Source organism: Misgurnus anguillicaudatus, chromosome 12, assembly GCF_027580225.2.
Source record: "Misgurnus anguillicaudatus chromosome 12, ASM2758022v2, whole genome shotgun sequence".
Classification (NCBI taxonomy): domain Eukaryota; kingdom Metazoa; phylum Chordata; class Actinopteri; order Cypriniformes; family Cobitidae; genus Misgurnus; species Misgurnus anguillicaudatus.
In genome coordinates, this window is record NC_073348.2 from 16199055 (window position 1) to 16222600 (window position 23546).

At 38.6% G+C, this 23546-nt stretch overlaps 1 protein-coding gene across 1 annotated transcript in view; it reads left to right on the forward strand.

Annotated features, from left to right (window-relative positions):
* The window catches only part of cntfr (ciliary neurotrophic factor receptor), a 204909-nt gene that overhangs the window by 104477 nt on the left and 76886 nt on the right, over positions 1–23546 (forward strand). Inside the window, exons 3-4 of the mRNA XM_055209097.2 lie at positions 2522–2755; positions 3146–3379. Coding sequence (XP_055065072.1) covers positions 2522–2755; positions 3146–3379 — 468 coding nt within the window. The remainder of the gene's footprint in view (positions 1–2521; positions 2756–3145; positions 3380–23546) is intronic.

Consider the following 23546-nt stretch of genomic DNA (forward strand, 5'->3'; position numbering starts at 1 on the left):
AGACATGAACTTTAAAACTCAAGATACATGACGATTGTGCAATCAGAATTAAGCAATTTAAGCTATCGGAAGGTCTAATTTTGATAATGCCAATGGCTATTATATCACCTTGGGTAATTTAATAATTGAATACGCCTAGTAAAGCATATTTACTATGACTTAATACAGACCAGAAGAGCTTCACCCCACTGAAAATGTACAGGAAATCTTAGGGGACACGCCAAGTCTTTTGCATGCAAATTCAAAGTTGAGGGAATCTAAAGAATGATGACATCAGTAGTCATCAAGTGATTCACAATAGTTGGGTTATTCTGCAATCCTCATAATGCAATACATTTTTTCCCGATATCAACTGGATTCACAAATTGCTATTTGCCAAGTCTCCCTGTAACAAAGTTTGAGTTATGTTCCATAGATTTTGATTTATTTGGTCATTGATTATTTCATGACTCATATCTGAAAAGACAGCCACATGCTTTCTGTTGGCAGGAAATTTGCTGTAGAAATTTATGACCGCCTATCATCTCACCCCAGACGATATTGTGTTTGCATTACAAAAGGTAGTCGCCACTTTCGTTGTCCTTTCCCCTTCGTCGCACCTGTCTGTCACTTTCTGTTTTCTGCAACACAGAGGAGTTACAGGCATTGACAATGAAGGAAATGTAAAATTCATGGATTTGGTTTGCCCAGAGGACATGTGCATGTGGATTAGCCTACAGGGATAGTTAGTCAGGTCAGTGAAAGGAAGAAAAAGTGTTTTTTCTTACCCCGTGCACCACTGGAGCCACAAAGTCATAATAAATGTGCAAAAAGAGCATTGATGTGTTTACTTGGTTTTGTTTGTTTGTGAGTTTTGAACCTTTTGTTGTCGTGTGGGAAAGGGGCATCTAGGCGGCATTACTCACGGTTGCGACATGAATATTTTTGTTTGATGACAATGCCTATAACAAAGTGCCTTAAGGGGAAAGTTCACCCAAAAATTAAGATTCTGTCATCATTCACTCACCCTCATGTTGTTCTAAACCTGTATGACTTTTTTTCTTCGTTTGAACAAAGTACATAAAATTTTGATAAATGTTAACTGCACAGATGACGGCACCCACTGACTTTCATAGTAGGACAAAAATACCATTAAAGTCAATGGGTGCCATCATTTATCAGAGTAGCTATTTGTGTTTAACAGAATAAATAAACACATACAGGTTTAGAACAACATGAGGATGAGGAAATGTCAAATAACTCTTATTACAGTATTAGTATATACACTAACCTAAAAGATTATTAGGAACACCATACTATACTTAGTTTGACCCTTTCGCCTTCCGAACTGCGTTAATTCTACATGGCATTGATTCAACAAGGTGCTGAAAGCATTCTTTAGAAATGTTGGCCCATATTGATAGGATAGCATCTTGCAGTTGATGGAGATTTGTGGGATGCACATCCAGGGCACAAAGCTCCCGTTCCACCACATCCCAAAGATGCTCTATTGGGTTGAGATCTGGTGACTGTAGGGTCCATTTTAGTACAGTGAACTCATTGTCATGTTCAAGAAACCAACTGGAAATAATTCGAGCGTTGTGACATGGTGCATTATCCTGCTGGACGGTAGGCTGTGGCATTTAAACGATGCCCAATTGGCACAAAGGGGCCTAAAGTGTGCCAAAAAAACATCCTCCACACCATTATACCACCACCACCAGCCTGCACAGTGGTAACAAGTCATAATGGATCCATGTTCTCATTCTGTTTACGCCAAATTCTGACTCTACCATCTGAATGTCTCAACAGAAATCGAGACTCACCAGACCAGGCAACATTTTCTAATCTTCAACTGTCCAATTTTGGTGAGCTTGTGCAAATTGTAGCCTCTTTTTCCTATTTGTAGTGGAGATGAATGGTACCCGGGTTTTCTGCTGTTGTAGCCCATCCGCCTCAAGGTTGTGTGTGTTGTGGCTTCACAAATGCTTTGCTGCATACCTCGGTTGTAACAAGTGGTTATTTCAGTCAAAGTTGCTCTTCTATCAGCTTGAATCAGTCGACCCATTCACCTCTGACCTCTAGCATCAACAAGGCATTTTCGCCCACAGGACTGCCACATACTGGATGTTTTTCCCTTTTCACACCATTCTTTGTAAACCCTAGAAATTGTTGTGCCTGAAAATCTCAGTAACTGAGCAGATTGTGAAATACTATGTGTGTGTGTACTGTATATGTATATATTAGTATAGGGAAGGGGTTGGGTTAGGGTGTGATAGCGTTGGGTAAGGGGTTAGGGTTAGTGGAATAACTTGACATGTAGTTGCAAAGACACTTATCTGTTTGTTAAGGGACGATCAAAACGAAGTGTTAGCAGATATAAAGCAGACAGTCTACTTATACTCTAGGTACTGGAAGTTGACAAGTAGTTACAAAGTTAGTCCACGTTAGACATTTTATTATCAAATAGTGTTACCCTTTGTATTGGTGTAGTAGGACAAAGCACAATGATGATGTTGACCTTTCTGTTGTGTTTCCTCAGGTGCCAGGATTCAGTATGAAAGGATAGGAAGTGATGTTACCATGCAGTGTGGCTCTCTGGACAATGATGCCTCAGTAACGTGGAAGGTGAACGGTACGGATGTAAAGGCTCGCAGACGGGAGGACGGACCGCGGCTCATCCTGCTGGAGGTGGACATGAGCAGCAACGGCCTGTACAGCTGCTTCCAGAACCCTGACGGACAGCGTCGTGACGTGATCAATCTCCGTGTTGGACGTAAGTCGTGTCTGGTCTTCAAAGCAACTCCCTTAACACTACACAATGATGTCCAAACTAATTATGAGTAAGGAAATAACAAATCCGGTTAATCCTCTATCACAAACAAACCACAAACCATTTCTGTTCTCAGTCAACCAAAACATGAACAAAATGTTTTGTTTGTTTTCATCTTTCACTCATACTCTGTAACCCTGTGCAGATAAATGTATTTTCTCCCTCAATGTTGTGTAATTCGGCGTGACAGTTCAAAATAATCTTTCCCTGGAATATCGATCTTTGCACTCCTAACATGCTGTCATAGATTCTGATGTTGCTTGTCTGTGATGTTGCAGGCGGACAGTGCTGTGATGATTCTGACCCTTGACTTTTTCTCTTGTGTTTCCTCAGGTGCAAGGATTCAGTATGAAAGGATAGGAAGTGATGTCACCATGCAGTGTGGCTCTCTGGACAATGATGCCTCAGTAACGTGGAAGGTGAACGGTACGGACGTGAAGGCTAACAGACGGGAGGAGGGTCCGCGGCTCATCCTGATGCAGGTGGACATGAGCAGCAACGGCCTGTACAGCTGCTTCCAGAACCCTGACGGCCAGCGCCGTGACCTGATCAATCTCCGTGTTGGGGGTAAGTTGTGTCTGATTTTCCACACTTGACTTGCTTATCTATCTGGATCTATTAGGACGTTCAGTTTATATGCTAGTGGGAATGTCAGGCTATGGCTGTGTACAATTAGATTGATGTTATTGTGCTACATGGCCAAAATATATAACTAACATGCTCTTTAAATAATAAAAAACAATATTGCGCCATTGACTTTAGACCAGGTTTAAGTTGGTCAATGACTCTTGTCCTGTTCAGACTATTGCAATGCGTTACTGGCCGGACTCCCAGCCTGCACAACCAAACCCCTACAGATGATCCAGAATGCAGCGGCAAGAATGGTCTTTAAGGCCAAAGAGGGGGCACGTCACTCCTCTCTTTGTCAGGTTACACTGGCTTCCTATAGCTGCTCGAATCAAATTCAAAGCTCTGCTCCTGGCCCCTTACCTTCACTCGCTTATACAGACTTATGTACCCTCTCGATCCCTGCGCTCCGGCAACAAGGGATGGCTTGTGGTGTCATCTCAAAAAGGGAAAAAATCACTTTCGCGTATTTTCTATGGATCTGTTCCACATCTGTGGAATGTTCTGCCGGTCACAACACGATGACTCTGTAGCCGTCTTTAAGAATTGGCTAAAATACCATCTCTTCTGCCAACACCTCACTTACTAATTCAAAGCTTAATATCTTTTTTATTTTCCATCTTTATCTGTAGATTTCCTGTTAAAATAAAACAAAACTAACTAACCCTTGGCCCTATGTATGCTGTGTTAGACTTGATGAGACTAGTTCTGGTACACTGATGTATTGCTGTTCTTGTGTTGCTCTAATTGCTTCTATTGTTTACCTCATTTGTAAGTCATTTTGGACAAAAGCGTCTGCTAAATGACTAAATGTAAATGTAAGGTAAATGCCCTCTTAGAAAGACACCTAAGTCAGGTGAAGCCGAAATCAGTCCATCCTGGACTATCTGCTTTTACTCTTCATCCTTCAAGCCTGTCTATCTCAATTTCTCCTCCCTCTTATCCACAATATCCTTCCTGAAAGTTTGAATGTCCTGCATCGGCTACCTGACATTTATCCTGACACATCCTTAACAAGCCTTTGCTCGCTTCGCTTCTGCCACTTCTAACTCTGTTTTCTCACAGATGCAAATTACTTCTTTAGACCTTCCCACTGTGTATTTCAAAACTCTAATTATTAACAACAAACGTCATGGTTGACTGAAACCAGCCCTTGATTTCCTGCGGCCCCTGATCCCAAATCTTCCTCTCCACTCATCTTCTCTAGCTAACAGCTGCTTCTATTTGTGTGGGAGTCACAGGGGTGCGAGATTTGTGTCTTATCTATTCGGTAAGGGGAATTATGGGTTGTACATGATCTTTACTAAGAGTTTACAGAGCATGATGTCATAGAAGATGATATGCTTGGTCCAGATGTTCTTACTTTTCCTACAGCACTGTTCAGATGTAGTAGAATCAGTTTTTTTCTTCACATTTTCTGCATGGATTTGGGGTAAAAATTTGGTTTTGGACCATTTGTGTTAAATGTTGTTCAGTAGCTGGAAACCAGTATTGGGTAAGCTACTTCCAAAATGTAATACATTATAAATTACTGTCAAGTAACTGAGTAATTAGTTACATTACAATATTACTGTCTCTGAACTGTAATGAGTTACACTACTTTTGCATAACTTTTGAATTAATTTTATCAAAATAACAGAAGTATATGACTATGCTTTGAATAGGCACAATGAAGACTTAATACAGGCATAATACAATAACAATCACTGTCAGAATCATAAACATAGACAATTGATCTGGCAAAAGTCTGGTAAATTATGGTACATATACCAAACACAATGGAGCTAGAGCCCACTATGATGCAACCTATAGCCTAATATGGCACGACACACAGCCGCTTTTCTTTTCATTTCTATTTTTTAATTGACTTTTAATTCAGATTCACAGCACAAACGCGGCATGCGCTGGGTTGACACAACTTAAAAGTCGCTTTACTTCTTGGGGTTCATGGCACCCCAATGGGAGATTGATAGAAAGTCAATTTCTGCTGCTTTGAATTACCAGTGCTCTAAAGATACCCGCCTAGTCTATATTTGCAGTTCAAATAAAAAAAATAGAAGATTGTAAGATCTATGCCGTTTTTTTCAGCAGGGTAATGCTTTATATTACTGCAAAAACTAATATATTACTGTAATTACACTACGTTTGTAATGCATTACTCCCAACACTGCTGAAAACACTGTCAATTTAGCCAAAGTACAGCCTGTACTGTATGAAAACAAAGTCTACGTGATCTGACTATACCAACCTGCAAACACAAAGTGGTGTATGAATGGAATGAGAACAAAATTTATTGGACTCGTATCTGATATACCTAAGATTATCTCTTGCATTTCACGAACACCTAGTGATAAAAGCTATTTCTAGTCATGTTTGAGTTTCTGTCTCACCAACACTGAAAGCCCATTGGTCTAACATTCAGCTATATCCAGTGAGACGAAGTCCTTGCCACCTATTTCCACCCCGCTGAAAACCTTACACTGTTTGATTTTTACGAGCATTTCTCAAATCTCCCAGCGGACGTGACTGCATCGCAGAACGCACAACCGTGCGGCATGCTGTTGCTGCTACACTTTTCATTAGGCTTGTTCGACTTCATGCGGCGCCGCAACTGACAGCCGGATGACGTCAAAGTTCCGCGAGAGCGATTTAAAAGCAAACTCCTCCGTATGATTTCGCGAATCGCTCTCGCGGTACTTTAATCCGACGTAATCCGGCGCCGCATGAAGTCGAACAAGCCTGTTGGTTAAGCTGACATGCAGCTCATTCGTGCTCCAAAACATAACGAGGCATCACACACAGGATCGATGAAGAGCGTTTTGCTGGTATGTACGGCTTTTATTGGGATAAAATTAAACGAAGTACTGTTTAAACGGGAAGTAAGGAGACGTTGCACTGTAGTGCGTTCAATGAGCATTACTAGTCTTGTGAAACTGACTAATGTTGTCACCCCTGCGTGAAGATGCTTAAAACAATAAAAAACATGTCGTTAGCAAATGTTCAGCAACAATCACAGACATTAGGTAGGCTTATTCGTATTGGCACTTGTAATGCAGCATATTGAACTTAATAAAACGACCGTGGATATAGTACAGGGATGTAAACAGCGCGCTTTTCGGCGCCTCCCGCTTTTTTCACGTCAGTTTGGGTGAGTTGGCTCTAAGAGGGTTGGATTATAATTTATAATATAAAGTCATCTGAAGCCGTTCCATAGCTTAATGTGAGGGACTGAAGTCTATTTACATCATTACATTAAAGTTTACGAAAACGCATTGCCTCCTCCCTAAACATAACATGTCTAACTTAGACGTCTGTAAGCAATTTTCCTTGTGTTGTCAAATAGGCTAGATCTCAATATATTCAGTTTTTGTCGTAATGTATTACTTTAGTATTTGTATTATTAGTAACGGTGTACTTATGGAAAATAATAACAAGCAAATTGTTCCAAATTTTGGTTTCTTCATGAGTTGTGTAACCAAGTTTATAGGGACAGCAGAATGAAGAGATAAAGCGATATTACCAAGTTCTTTCTAAAGAAGCAAAAGTCAGGTGCAGATCAGGGCCAAACAGATCCCAGTTGTTCTATTTTTGCTGTATACTTAATACATATATAATTTTGTACATTTTGGAAAATAAACAACTTTAATTTAATCTATATACATTTTGTGGAAATTATTTATTTAATTAATTATAATTCTTTAATTATTTATTTTTAGTGTAATTAAACACTTTCAATCTTGACCCCCCAAAATAATACCTTGCCACCCCTGTTTTAAAAGTCTAGCTCCGCCACTGGCTATATCAAAAGACACATAAAAACATTTGGTTTTTTTTCTAATAGACTGTGTTACACACTTAATTAAATATAACCCAACATGTAACCCAACTATGGGTTAGTATAGTACCTTCCCAACTGTGGGTTATTGCAGCACGAAATTTCTTTATATGGTCACGTAATTTTTGATTCTTTTTTGTGATATTCTCACAAATTTCTGCGTTTTTTTGTGATCGTATAGCGAATTGCTGTTTTAGTGTGATTATCACGTATTGGTTACTCAACTGTTTTGTCCTATGTTCTTACCATTGTCGCTTCGGTTTAGGGTTAGATTTACATAAAATTACTTCCCTACCCAAACCCGACTCTAATCCTAACGCCAGGCGACATATCAAAAAAGAAATCAGAAAAAATTGTATCATCCAATATATAAAGTGACATTCTAATGCAAGCACCAAATCTAACCCTAAACATAAAGCGACAATGCTTTAAAAATAAGAAAAAGCAGTTGAGTAACCAATACGTGATAATATCATGAAAAAAGAATAAAAAAATTACGTGCTTATATCACGAAACCTCGTGAGACTGGGAAGGTTATTTGGGGTTACTTTCTCTACTCAGTTTTTTCAGCTAATTCTTTTTTATTATTATTTTATTTTATTATTATATAATTTAAACAATCACTATTTAACTCTTTCCCCGCCATTGATGAGATATCTCGTCAATTAAGAGAAAACGCTTCCCCGCCAATGACGAGATTTTCCGTCTTTCCGCAATACCGCTTTTATCCACCAGGTGGCGCACTTCCGCAACTTATACAACCCGGAAGTATTGCCCTCTGACAAGCTGCTGCATGTCCGTGTCTGTTTTAAAGATCGCTCTGAATGGGAACTCTATGAAAAGTCCGTCACAAAAATGAAATTATCTCTGCTTTTTCTCAAAATGTGGTGTTTTTGCAGAAACCTACCCATATTCAAAAGCTGATTACAAAAGAACTACTCAAGGTAGGATGAAACGTTTTTTTTTGTTTGAAAGCAGAGGGTCTGTTCTTTCATTTGGTATATTGTATGTTTATATATCTGAAGAAGAACATTTTCTGGAAGGCATTAAACTTTGGTGAAAATCATGAAAAACGCTGGCGCTGGCTGGCAATTTTTTAAAAAAATGCTGGCGGTGAAAGAGTTAATAAATACAAATATTTTGTTTTCAAATTTAGTTGTTTATTAGGAATCAAGCACATGTTCAGACCACTGGGCCTCGAAGGTGACGAGCCTGTCCTATAAAAAAAAACTTGAAACGTGCAACGATGGATGACAGATTAAAACACTGATTCAAAGCTTGTTTCTCCAAATAAATCCAACAATTTGTCCTTGCTGAAAACTGCTCCTTCCACATGATATTTAAAACTCCCGCGTGAAGCTGACACATCACCGTTTCAGCCATCAGTAAAAATGACCCAACCTGTAACCCAGCAAGCTGGGTAACCCAACACTAAAGAAAATAACCCAATTAAATGACCCAATCAGCTTAACCCAACCATTGGGTTGAAAAAAAAAGATTTTTTACAGTGTATGTTTTTTAGCATTTCACAAATGTGCACAAAAAAGTGAATGTGACTTTAAAGACCTGCATTTAGATGTTTCCACTGCTTTTAGATAACCCAGAGTTAAATTACGGACTGCTAGGCTGTGGCAAATGTGCAAAGCACTGTAATCAATATTATGTGACAAGATGCTACCCATAATGCCGTCTGACAGCAATTTCATTGACTAATCAAATTAGTGGAATGGAGAGAGGAAAAGTGGAGATGAGCCCTCTTATGAGAACATGATCAGGAATGTGTTTCATCAGTCGAGTCAACGTATTTCTGAGGCTCCAGGGAGTGACTGAACAAAATTCAAGTGAGATCCTACGATTGATAAAAATGGTCTCGTTTTATTTTAGGCTTACGTTAATACCACCATATTATAAAAAGCACAGTCTCATGGTTTTTCTTTAAACCAGAACATCTGCTTAGAAAACGCTGAATCTTTTTGTTTTGCCTGTCTCTGCACAGCGTCTCGTAGGATAGGCAAACCTGCGTTAAGATCTCTTTAATACATTGACTGCTTGTCCTAGTCAGAAGTGTTGTGTCAAAGAAAAAGTAGGTGACAGAAATGGGGTCAGAAAGGTTATGTTTCACAAGTTATGTAACGCAGAGATTCATCTATGAGATCTAATAGTTAAATGTCACTTAGAACTCTTATTAAAATTAAGCTACAAAAGAGCAACTCTGTAGCCCAGACCAGGGTAATGTTTTATTGCTCAGAGTATTTTCTGTTTATCAGACTAAAATAAATCCTGACTTAAAACACTATAAAAAAGCAAATGTATGAAAACAGTATTTTACTCTACGCAGCTTTTCTGCACAGGAACAGATTTCAAGCGCATGCCTGGTGGGATGTGTGACCGCTGTTTCTCTCTCTAGGTCACGGCTCAGCTAACAAGATAAGTACGGCAGCTAACTGTCTGAATGAGAGTGGCATGGTCCCAATCCCTCAGACAGGGAGATGCCCTCCGCAAGTATGTCAAACACCTTGAATATCTGTCACATAAACATTTGCTAGAAATCTGTGGAAGAATTGGATCTGGCCATGTTTCATAGGAGTCTTTCGGCTCCTCAAAACAGGAGCAGTGGTCTGCGAAAATCTAAACACCTTGTGGGTCAACCACAGAGGGAAGTTATGATTTCTTTGGCAATTAATGTTTTTGTATATATTGATAGATATATTGGTAATCTTAAACAGGTGCAGCATGGTGAAGTGATAACAGCACGCTTTCAGCAGGTTTGTTTCACATTTATTCATTTAGCAGGAGCTTTTAATCAAATTATTTTTTTAATCAATTATTTTTAAATAAGGACTACAGCAAAGCTGTAAAGATACAACATTAAGACTAGAAGAGGGACAAAGAAAGAAGAATTATTGGAAATGTAGATTCATTTTTGAACATGATCCACTTAGATAAAATGTGACTAGATTTTCCAGATGTTGTATTGCGCTTTGGAATGATTGGCTATGTGCAACCATTTGTCTTTGGGATAAACAATCACCTTTTCAAAAAGTTGTTGGCTGAACATAAGATGCATAGGAAGGTTTACTAATAATGTCTTCCTCTCGCGAGCATTGCGTTCGACACTGCACGCTTAATCTTGCCTTTACCATTTCTTTGTGAATTGTAATCGCTGACAGTTGAAATCCCCTTGTTCGCTTTTGCCTTAAAATAATGACTGCCTGCCAAGATGATATCTTTAAAGCGTGTTGGCGAAACAGAAAGCATTGGCCCCTCAGTTATCACCCCCAGCTAGCATAAAATCATTCTTGAAAGAATTGCAGGAAATAAAAAACCTTTTCGAAAAACGTATGAGGGCATTAAAACGCACCAGCAAGTTTCCTCTTGTAAAGTTCCAAACTTGCAACATACTTTTCACTTTTGTTGCTTTTTTATAGCTTGCGGTCTATCTCCATTTGGCGTAAGATACAAGAGAAAGCCATTAAACTGGCGTGTTCTGCATGCCCCGGGAATGAGGTCTCTGATAGGACAAAGCATTTGGTGCACAGTAAGCAATGTTAAGGGTTCAGGCAAGACCACAAAGTATGAAGGAAAGCGAGCTGTGTTGTTGTCAGAGACGGCACACTCACGTTGGGCGGCTATGTGGTGGTTGTCTGGGAACCGGTGGCAGAGAAGACATGTGTCAAGGTCATTGCCACTTTACTTGCACTGACGTAACAATTAAACTGTCATTACCGAACCATCGGAGGAGGCAAACAAAATCTTTAAACTACACTGTAAAAAATCCTTGTTTAATCAACTTGAAATTAAAATTAATTGTAACTTTCTTGACTAGTAAGGAGTTGCTATAAATTATATAATATAAAATTAACATAACTTAAGCTAATTCAACTTTATTTTATAATTTTTAGCAACTACTCACTAGTCAAGAAAGTTAAAATTAATTGTAAATTCAAGTTGATTAAACTTAAAATTTAAGTGAAACAAGAAATGTTTATCTCATGGACATTCTTAAGTATTTCATGAGTTGGCTAATTCACATGAATTCGTATAAAGTAAACGTATGAACATTAAAAAAACTATAATCATTCCCCATCCCTAACCCCGCCCATAAACCCACTATCACACGGCAGAAGCAAATCATACAAAAACATACGTTGGTCGTACAAATTCATATGAATTTGCCACCTTGTAAAATATATACGAATTGCCATGAGATTATGTTGGACAATGACATATTGTGGAACGTTTGTTCAGCTCAAATATAAGCTTGTTTATACCCCTTATATATTTTCAATTTCGTATGACTGAATGAAGCATCAATAACGTACAATGGAAACTATTAAAGGGGTCAATTACGTTTTTTTAAGATTTAAAATAAGTATTTGGTGTTCCCAGAGTGCATATGTGAAGTTTTATTACAAAGTACCCCACTGTTAATTTATTATAGCTTGTTAAAATTGCCACTTTGTAGGCCTGAGCAAAAATGTGCTCCTTTAAAATGCGAATGAGCGTATGAATTGCAAACACTGATCGCAATGATGGTGGTTTGTTGCAATTGAAACTCAGTTGTGCTGTCAATTATCTTTTCTCTCTTTCTCTTTGCACTAAATGGCAGTGTCGTGGTTGGACAGTGCAGATTAAGGGGCGGTATTATTGTAATTGGCCTTGATCACAGGTGAAATCTGAACAACATGCTTTCAGAGAATGGTTTACCAAAATGGTTTACTAGGTTGTTCTTTTTCTCGTTTTCAAGGTTGATAGAAGCACTGGTGACCCAATTATAGCACTTAAACATGGAAAAAATCTGATTTTCACACTATGACCCCTTAACCCTCTGGGGTCCGACCATTTTGGGACACTGGCAGAGGTTCTGACATGCTCTTACATTTGGTCTTTTTTCAGTTGCTTTAAACATATTAATGGCAAGTGTGTCATAACACTGCATTCAGCACAAACTGGGCTACAATATTATATGAGCTACATGTATGTACATATTTGTATTTTCGAGAAAATAATGTTTATGCGTGGTTTTTAAAAAAGCAACATTTTTAAGTCACTGATATAAGTCCACAAAACCCATACTAAAGATGTTTTCACAAGACTTTTCTAAACAGGATCTAGTAGTCTAGAGTTTTTTCTTTAAAATGATGTGAAAATCATTCTGCAATTTAGAAATTGTAAGACAATTTTGGTTTAGGGGGCCGTATGCGAGAAGGATTGATTGACAGCTGAGAAACAAAAGACTCGCATAATGAGCTACATAATGAGCCTTTAAGCAGGAATGTGAGACTATTGGGCCGCAGTTCATACTCAGCAAAATGAAAATTTCTAACTTTGAATAAAGTTTTGTCAAATTCTGAGTAGTGTCATAAACAATTAACTTTTTTTACATACTTGCATATTTGTGCTCAAACAAAATTTTGACTGTTAAGCACAATCTGTGTCATTATCGCAGAATGCTGCAGGACACAGCATCTCTCTTGCCCCTAAGGGACAGAAGATGTAAAATTGTATTTAACCGTACGTCCCAACTAATGAGCACGAATTACCATGCAATGACCGCTTCTGATCATTTTTTGGCCAAAACATTTTTTTGGTTCATTTCTTTGAGAGATGGGCCCGTTTCTTGTTTGTATTTCGTTAAGGCTGAGCCGACTTTTCCTGCCAGCTTTATTGTATGTGATTGATATTTTGTTTACTGTTGGGATCCTCTGGGATTGTGGAGAACGGGTTGGCCAAATGTAGCATACAGTAATCACATCAGAGCTGGAGAGAAAAGCTCTGCAAGGGGAGAAAACTAGACAAAGCCCGCCCAAGCACGAGAGGCCCAGATTTGTTTTAGGAAATCTTAGGGAACAAAAAATGTTTGTTCACCCTCTGGCATTACTTTAAGTTATTTAAAACGGGCACCTTGAGATAGACCAGACATCGGTTGTACAAAAAAACGTCCGTAAAGCTACTTTTACATTTCACTATGGTTGCAGATGGCTATGGTTAATGACTGTGTATAGCAAGTTTATTAGGCTAAAAGCACATAGGGCTTAAAGTCGTCACACAGACTACAATACAGAAACACCTCAACCTTTTGTGTTTGAGATCTGTGACAAAAAATATCAGATTGTTCCTTTTTGACAAAGCAAAGGGATGGATATAAGTTGAGTGGCTTTAGATGCTACATCAAATTTAACACTTGTAAGAAGCCTTACCAAAATAAAATAAAAACATTTTAAAAATAATAAAGGCACCTTCATCTATCTCTGTAAAGCTAAGTGGTATAGCATTGCATTCTCAGCATAAAAAATCATGGGTTCGAACCTGGGGAACACACAAACTGATAAAAAATGTATATCTTGTAATGCACTGCAAGTCGCTTTGGATGAAAGCGTCTGCCAAATGTCTAAAGGTAAATTATTAAATTGTGCATGAGATTTTGTGAGGGTGTAATTCTGGGATGAGAACGGTTTTGTAACTGATGCATCTAGTCTGCAATTTGTTGTGCACGATGTCGACAGCACAACAGATGGTGTGTTCACGTCATGTTAAAGTTACCATAATTATATAAATACAGTATACACTCACCGAAATGATTATTAGGAACACTTGTTCAATTTGTCATTAATGCAATTATCTAATCAACCAATCACATGGCAATTGCTTTAATACATTTAGGGGTGTGGTCCTGGTCAAGAAAATCTCCTGAACTCTAAACTGAATGTCAGAATGGTAAAGTAAGGTGATTTAAGCAATTTTGAGCATGGCATGGTTGTTGGTGAAAAGTATTTCACAATCTGCTCAGTTACTGGGATTTTCACGCATAACCATTTCTAGGGTTACAAAGAATGGTGTGAAAAGGGAAAAACATCCAGGATGCGGCAGTCCTGTGGGCAAAAATGCCTTGTTGATGCTAGCGGTCAGAGGAAAATAGGCCGACTGATTCAAGCTGATAGAAGAGCAACTTTGACTGAAATAACCACTCGTTACAACCGAGGTATGCAGCAAAGCATTTGTAAAGCCACAACACGCACAACCTTGAGGCGGATGGGCTACAACAGCAGAAGACTCCCCCGTGTACCACTCATCTCCACTACAAATAGGAAAAAGAGGCTACAATTTGCACAAGCTCCACAAAATTGGACAGTTGAAGACTGGAAAAATGTTGCCTGGTCTGATGAGTCTTGATTTCTGTTGAGACATTCAGAGGGTAGAGTCAGAACTTGACGTAAACAGAATGAAAACATGGATCCATCATGCCTTGTTACCACTGTGCAGGCCGGTGGTAGTGGTGTGGGGGATGTTTTCTTGGCACACTTTAGGCCCCTTAGTGCCAATTGGGCATTGTTTAAATGCCACAGCATACCTGAGCATTGTTTCTGACCATGTCCATCCCTTTATGACCACCATGTACCCATCCTCTGATGGCTACTTCCAGCAGGATAATGCACAATGTCACAAAGCCTGAATCATATTAAATTGGGTTCTTAAACATGACAATGAGTTCACTGTACTAAAATGGACCACACAGTCACCAGATCTCAACCCAATAGAGCATCTTTGGGCTGTGGTGGAGTGGGAGCTTCATGATCTGGATGTGCATCCCACAAATGTCCATCAACTGCAAGATGCTTTCCTATCAATTTGGGCCAACATTTCTAAAGAATGCTTTCAGCACCTTGTTGAATCAATGCCACGTAGAATTAAGGCAGTTCTGAAGGCGAAAGGGGGTCAAACACAGTATTAGTATAGTGTTCCTAATAATCCTTTAGGTGAGTGTATAATGATTATGGTAAAAAAATCAAATAACAGATACATGTAGAAGACCTATTCAGTTTACTGAATATTTATTGTTTTATACAGTCAGCAATAATATGCATTAGTTTTCCATTTGGTTGCTTCCCATTTTCAGAAAAATAAAGACTATATGTCTAGCTTAAATCATTGGCGTTCCATCTGGATAAACGAAGAGCATTCCTTCTCAGATCTGCAGCTGAAGTTTTCCGGCCTGATGAATTTCCAGGGTTTTACACACAGCACAGGGTTGAGAGTGAAAGGAGAGAGAATTATAGAGATGTGACATGCTGGAGTCCATGGCCACAGATTGATGCTCTTTGCAGCTCGCTTAATTCTCCGGGAGGAAGGATTGCTAAACTTTAGCTCTAATTTACAACCTTTTTTCTTGTCTAATCAAATTTTCTCCATACTTGCCATATTGTTTGCTTGTTGGTAAAGAGAATGCCAGATGCAGATAGACGGGGAGAAAAGAATTTATTGCCGAATCCTTACGACACACATTTAAGGCCGTCCGTATATTCATGCGAGGCTTACGTTATTCAGCGTGAATATGGTTAGTGTCAAGCATATTTTCAAACGTAAGATGGATGTGGGTCTGAAAAGCAAGAAAATCAATAAGTAATTTACATTTTTTGTGGTTCATTTCCTCGGGCATAACTTTATTCCCTAGTAACATAATAGTGTTGTTATTTATAGCTGAAGTATGTCAATACAGACCAATCGTAACCACGAAATTTAGATATTTCATACAGTATGTTGCACGCTGAATCTATATTTTTAATAAAAGGTTTATTTTATTAAAGGGAGTTGTTTTTTTATAAAATGAATAGTGTATTTTTGTCTTGTTCTCCGGTGAATGTAAATTGTATTTATTATAGTTTATTCCTCTTACAACTTTTGCAAATAATTTTATTTTGTTTTAAAGGTTAAAGGGGCCATGGCACAAGACTTCTTTAAGATGTCAAATAAATCTTAGTGTCCTCAGAGCACATATGTGAAGTTTTAGCTAAAAATACCATATAAATAATTTATTATAGCATGTTAAAATTGCCACTTTGTAGGTGTGTGCAAAAATGTGCTGTTTTGGGTGTGTACTTTTAAATGCAAATGAGCTGATGAAATTCAAACACTGATCACAATGATGGTGGTTTGTTGCAATTAAAACTCAATTGTGCTTTTATCTGCACTAAATGGCAGTGCTGTGGTTGGATAGTGCAGATTAAGGGGTGGTATTATTATAATAAGAGCTCCATATGACATCACAAGGAGAGCCAAATTTCAATTTCATGTGCTTGTAGAGAATGGTTTACCAAAACTAAGTTACTGGATTGATCTTTTTCACATTTTCTAGGTTGATAGAAGCACTGAGGACCCAAGCATAGCACTTAAACATGGAAAAGTCAGATTTTCATGCAATGGCCCCTTTAAGTGTAAACTGTCTGTGGTTTGCTCACAGCATTTCATCAATGGTGTGAGTTTACAGCAGCTCACCCAATGGGAAGACTTACTGTAGGTTGGGACAATCTGTTTATCCAACCAATGGCAGAAATGAATTTAGAAAATCAAACATCTGGTGACTCTATAGTGCACAAATCTTATGCATACACTTCACTCTTCAGCTGAAATTGAACAGATTTGAAAAAGTTCAAGCTATATTTACCAAAGAGTCTCAACCACCATCTGCAAACCCTCTTCCTAAACATCTGCATCCACTCAACCCATCAGAACATTTTTAGGATGGGCTCAGAAAACAGTAGCTAGGCTTTAAACATTACATAACGGCACTTCGTGTGTCATCGACATGTCAGATTAGCTACTGCTTTAAGAGGCACTGCATAATCTTAACAGAGAAACAATGAGAACCATTGGACTTGTACCCTCACATTTTTCCTCCAAACAAATAAGAAGAAACATATTGCTCAGCCCCTCAGATCCTGTGCATAAGTGCTGGGCTAGAAGAAATAAATCAAAACATGAAGTTCTTTTGGATGAGGTGGTTTTATTGCGGAGTAACATGTTGCTATTGATCTCGGCTAGATTGGAATTCTAAGTGTGGTGGCCTATATTCCATCTACCGTCGATGCGGTAGATGTGTGTGTCCCACATCAGGTTTCCTCGTCACTCTGAGAGCCTGGAGCAGGTGTTAATCTGTGAAGGCTTAACTTCAAAAGACAGCCAATACACATACTTGCTCCTTTCAGCTCTAGGGTGAGGTATTTGTGTGTGGGTTTGTATGTAGCGGATGGCACCTCAGGAACCTGTCACGGCTGTACAGCCAGATAGTACACAAACATTTTTTAGGTCAATGTTAAGGGTCAATGAAAAGCAAGAATACATTTGGATAATACTGCTGTTTTGTGTTCCTGTAGCTTAACTGGTAGAGCCTTGTATTAACATTGCAATAGTTATGGGTTCAATTCCCAAAAAACACTGGATGGACTTTGGATAAAAGCATCTGCTAAATGCATAAAAGTAACTAACTTTTTATAAAGTGAATAATCCCCCCAGGAAGTTGGCTAGCAATTAACTAAAACAACAATTGTATTTCTATCTTGCACAACTGGGAAAGACAATTGTGCAATTGCTGTTTCTTCAACCATGACAAATGGGCACAGGACGACCTTTCTCAACAACCAGAAGCGCCCTGAGCCAAATTCAAAAGATAAATTCCTGACAATCACCCTTTAACACAGCACTCATTATTCAGCAGCCTCCATCTCAATCATATGTTTTGTAAGTCTGTCTCTTGTCGACATTGTTGGTCTGATTAATTAGGAATTTAACAAAGTGCCCGGGCCCAAAGCACCTGTGTGCATATAAACAGAATGACGGAGAAACATTCAACTCTGTTCAAGAAAGAAATGCCAGCAGTGCTTTCCTGTTCTTTTCTGTATAGCACACACCTTGAGTGTGCTTTTAATTCCCATTCAAATTCAAGTCATACAATGTGCATTGTTTCAGAGCAGCTGATGAAAATGACTTCATTAAGTGATTATAATTATTTTTCTGTATTAATTAGTGGTATCGCGTGTGAGTAGTTTCGTTAATAAGATATTCAAGGTCTGAAGTACTTTTAAACACTTTGGGAGTTCACACCAACGCTGGGATTTTTTAAATCGGTAGCTTTTTCTAAACAGTTTGGCCGTTCGTCCACATCAGATCACTGAAACCAAACGTCTGTGATGATTTTCAGAAACTCCGGTTGGAGTGTTGTCATGTAGCTGGTGAAACGGGAAATTTTGGCTTGTGACATGTTACTTTGTTTACCTGATGCGAGTCTGTGCAATGGCACATGCCCTGTGTTGTTAACATACCAGAATCAATAGTAACAGCCTGATTTCATGAGAATTTGTACATATTTTTCGAGTTAATTACGAGATAATTTGTATGATTTCATACGAAGTTAATCGTGCAAATATGATTATTGTAAAAAAACAAAACAATAACGAAACCCCACAACTCTAACCCTGCCCTAACTCCAACATCACAAGGGTAAAGGCAAATTGTACTAAAATGTACAAATGTGGTCATATGAATTAATACGAATTAGCCAACTCGTAAAATACGTATGAATTGCCATACAATTTTGTTATTCAGGCTTCTGATTGGCCAAATCAGGCTTTTTGTGAACTACGTCTGAGATTAAAAATATTGAATTGGCGGTTTCCTGCAGGGTTTAGATTCCAGGACTAGGCCTTTTTAACTAGGACTAGTTAAAGCAACACTATGTAGTTTTCATGTAAAAATGACTTACAGCTCCCCATGTGGTTGAAAAGCGCAACAGTGCCTGGTATCAGACACTCTTCTGCAGGCAGGGGTAGGGGCTGTGTTTCCTACCCTCCATCGCCACTTTCAGAGTGTGCTTGTAGCAGCTAGGAGGCTGCTCAGGTTGCAGCAATAGTACAATTTGTCCAGTTAAAAGTTGTTCTATCACTGAAATAATTTTAGAGACATTATTTAAAGGTAAAAAACTACATAGTGTTGCTTTAAATTAGGACATTTAAGTATTTTTTTAAAATACTACAGCAACCAGTCTCGGTCTCAAGACTTTTTAAAGGTCTTGGTCTTGTCTTGGAATCGGACGCATTTTTACCCGGTCTCGTCTCGGTCTCAGACAAAGGACTCGGAACTTTATTTCAAGACTGGTCAAGACCACAACTGATGGCACATCACAAATTTATTTTTTATCAGTAATTTTCTGCAGTTTATTCAGGTTTGGCATATGATGTTGGCATTGTTTAAGCATTGTTTAAGTTTCTCCCAATGACAATTTTTCTAATGTTATTACTAAAAACACCTGCATTGCGTTAAGTGGATGGCAAGCCATGGAATAAATGCTTAAGTTGATTTCAGCTCTTTAGTGTTTGTTCACTTTTATTTGCTTATAGACAAATATAAATTCCCACATATCTGCAATGCCTTTGATTAATTTATCAACTTCTCTGATTGCATAGACACACTCACTCACACACACACACACACACACGCACGCACACGTACACACACAGACAACAAGTGACTTATCATATGCATATTCAACATTTTATCATAAGTCTTTTAATGCAGTGACTTGCAATGGTCTTGGTCTTGACTTGGTCTCGGCTTATCTTGGTCTTGGTCTTGACTTGGTCTCGACCCTTTAAAGTCTTGGTCTTGTCTCGGTCTCGGCCTGTCTTGGTCTTGGTCATAGCTTGATCTCGGTTTAGGTGATCTTGACTACAACACTACTGTTTACACTTGGCATTAACATGCGTTTTCATCGATCGGATCACAAGTGGACGACGTTAATGCCAGGTGTAAACGATGTTCAAAACATTTTGAGCTCGTCCACTTTTGACCACTTTCAATCGTTCAGAGGTAGTCGAAACCCCTTTTCGATTGGATTACTTTTGTAGTGTAAACGCACACGTGGTTGAATGTTTTCGAACAGCCACACACGACTGCCTTCTCTCTGCCCATTTATCTAATCTGAGGTACTGAACACAATGTCTTTTCTGACATCTGGCGCGAACACACGGTGTACAGCGCTATTTTTAGCCTTTCATTGATAAAGTAGTTTCATTATGCAAGCGTGTGAAAGTTGCTCAATCTTATTTCATCAATTATGCTGAAAATTCAGAGAAAGCTCTAACATATACATGTACAAAACACTGTGCAGCATGTTTACTTACAACACAAGCAGCGGACACTGACATAGTTTGCGTCCATATAAACTCGTCATTACTCCTGCTCGTGTTTAAATGACAGCAGAGAGACTCGCCCACAGTCTCTACAGACCACCCCCTCACAGGACAGAAGCGGTCGAAAGTGGACAAAAGATACCAGGTGTAAACGTAATGTGTCTCTCTCGTCCACTTGTGATCCGATCCACGAAAACACATCTTAATACCAAGTGTAAACAGCCCCTTAGTCTGGGACTAGGATAAGCCTTGTTTGGGAAACCACCCTATAGGTTTAATTGTCCATTTAAAGGTTTCAAGATGATCTGTTTGCAGAAAAGGTCTGAAATTGTTTTGAGTTCAGTGAATATTGAGAATATAATTCAATTAACTGAGCTACCCACTAAAAAACTTCACTGTTGGCTAACAGGTGTGGCGGCTAAGGCTCTTAGTGTTATTGGGTTTACAAAACAAAAATGATTTCAGGGCTTTTCCATTAGGAATCTCCCTGGTCTGGCCTTGGACATTCCCTCTTATGAAAAATAACCTAGTTTTTTGGTAAAAAAGTGTAGTAACCATGTTTTTTTTTTTTTTGGTGTACTGATTACTTTTACCAAAACGGCCTTTTTACTTTTACTACAGCAACCATGTCTTTTGGTTTTAATTGTAGTAAAACCATGGTTAATTTTTATAAGGATTGTTGGAAATAAATGAAGTTCACATTCACAATTTAAAAATGAATCATTTGCCCAATACTAAACCATTCAACAAATACAAGTCTTCATTCTGAATTCATACAATTTCCTCATAGCAACCTAGGAATCAGTAGTCTCAAAAGCAATTTAAAGGCTTTGAGGGCATTATTTTCATCTTGATAAAGGGTTTCATTTAGAGAAGAAAAATAAACTTTGTTCATTATGATTAGGATCTTAGCCAAGTGTATAAATAATGTAGGAATAATATTGTACAGTTCATATCTACTTCCCCTAGAGGTCCTGAACCTCGGTTGTAATGAGGGCAATGCCGGGCCCATACTGTGAATTATTAAAGCCCTAAGCAATTACAAAAATTACACAACATGCCATGGGAAAGCTATTAACATGAGCTGCATGGGCGTTCGCTTCATCTGATTGCATTTGAAACGCGCCCAGGTTGGCCGTGTTTCGCACTTTAAGAGGCTCTCCACTTAAACTTTTGATTTCTTAGCATGAATTTTTGTTGTTTGCTGACTACAGGGTTTGCATGTGTTAGCAGAACTGCATTTGCACAACCTTGGTTTTTGCAAAGCAAGTCAGCCTCTCTATGTAATTTCTCAATTTATTTAAGTGCCATCGGCTTCATTTACTGTAGCACAGCAATGTCGCAATTGTTAATCCACTATAATCTTCTGCAACTGTAACTGTATAAATATAGCAAAAAATCTAAACAGCTAAAGAGTTCATATTAGTACCTCAGCGGTACATTTTGGTACCAAAGAATGCCTTAGTACCTCAAAGGTATATATTGCCACAATATGCATACATATTAGGACCTTTTAAAGGATACTTGCTTGGAACAATTTTTGACATTTTTTCTGACAATGTAGAAAGCGAGGCAGCTTACGAAATATTGTAAACATACTAAATCTGTGTACTGTACAAAATTCACAAATATGCAGTTTCTCCAGCTTCCTGTTTGTATCCCACTGGTTACTATTTTCATCTGTCAAGTCTTCCATGCCTTGTGGCTAGATTTGCACGTTATGTGGTTTAACCTAACAGGTTTGCGTTCGTTTTTGGTGTTAGGTTTCCTCTGAAATTCTTTGTGGTGGTTTGCAAAAGGGGAAAGAATGTGTCTCTAATTTGTGTATAGTAACGGCATGAGGTTAGAGGTCCCTCTCCCTCCCTATTCTGACACACAAACATACACAAAACTTTACGGAAAGCTTTAACGCAAGAGTGGCAGTTTTTATTAGCTCCTTAACTTGTGTTTTCCACTTAATGCCTGGGATGAGGGCTTAGATTTGGCCGAGGTCTCAAAAACCCGGAGTTCAAGGTAAAGGCACCCTCTTCAAACTATTGAGAGAATTATGCCACTCTGTAGTTAAACATCTTCAGCTTGTTATTTTTCATGCTAAACACCAGCATGCAGCTCAGAACAAGCAGTAATAAGTAGTTAGACGTTTCCTTCCTCCGTCTGGCTCCATATGATCCAACCTCATAAACCAGCATGGAAGTCAAATCAGGTCTGGATGAAAGATGATAAATGCAGGGCAGCGCACGCCTGGGCCAACATGTAAGTGATCTATCTGAGATCTGCCGTATCCGCAGAGCGCATGCAAAATCCCCTCGCATTCGACAGCGAGACCACTTATTTTCGGGCCAGAGAGGCTGAAAATGTTTAATTGTTAACTTGTGCGTCGCCGTACTTAATTAGTTAGGTAAGATTCGTGACCATAATTGTTTAAAAAGTTTTGGTTGACTGAACAGAAGTGTTTGGTGACATATCAAGAGAAATGACTTCTTGATTGAACTTGTTTCAAATTTCATTTTGTTACAGTGACTCGTTCTGCTACAGTGGCCCCAAAAGCTATTTGATTTCATTACGTTTCAACCCAAACTGCATCTGCAAACAAACTGTTCTAGGAAAACCTCTGGCACTCACTTGACTTTGTAAGCCATTTTTGCAAAAACATTTAATCACCTGGTCTCAAGGAGATTTTTGATGGATGTATGAAGTCATTTCCCCTTAAGTTCACACAGGTGTCCCAGCAGATTAACCACAGGTGTAGTACACATCTGCGTCTGAAAGCTTAGGCAGCTGACTTGTTGCCTCACTGCCTATCATGTAATGATTTTGCACACAGCATTTCTAATTTCTCACTAGAAATGCATTCGAAAGTTGTTATAAGTGATAATAAAATGTACATTTATATAGAAATTATGATCGGACATCTTTTTTACACAGCATGTTAATTTTTCACGTCATGCTCGACAATTTAACTTCCCTTTACGGACAGTATTTTTTAAAAAGGTCCTAATATGTGCCTTTTAGGTACAGATATGTACCTTTAAGGAACCAATATGTACCTTTTAGCTACAAAAGTGTACTTTACCTTCATGTACCTTTTATTCTGAGAGTACAGGAGACAGAACGTGAAGTAAAGTTTGGATTCGGACGTTCCTTGATGCCTTCCTACCTTGCATCCTACATTGGCAACGTTTCTCAGCTTTGAACGCAGTTTGAACATCTTGTAAACAGTGTTGTTTTTCGCAGGCCTTTTAGTTTTAGTCTTAGTCTTAGTCTTTTGGACGAAAATGCTTTTTTGGTTTTAGTCACATTTAGTCACTTA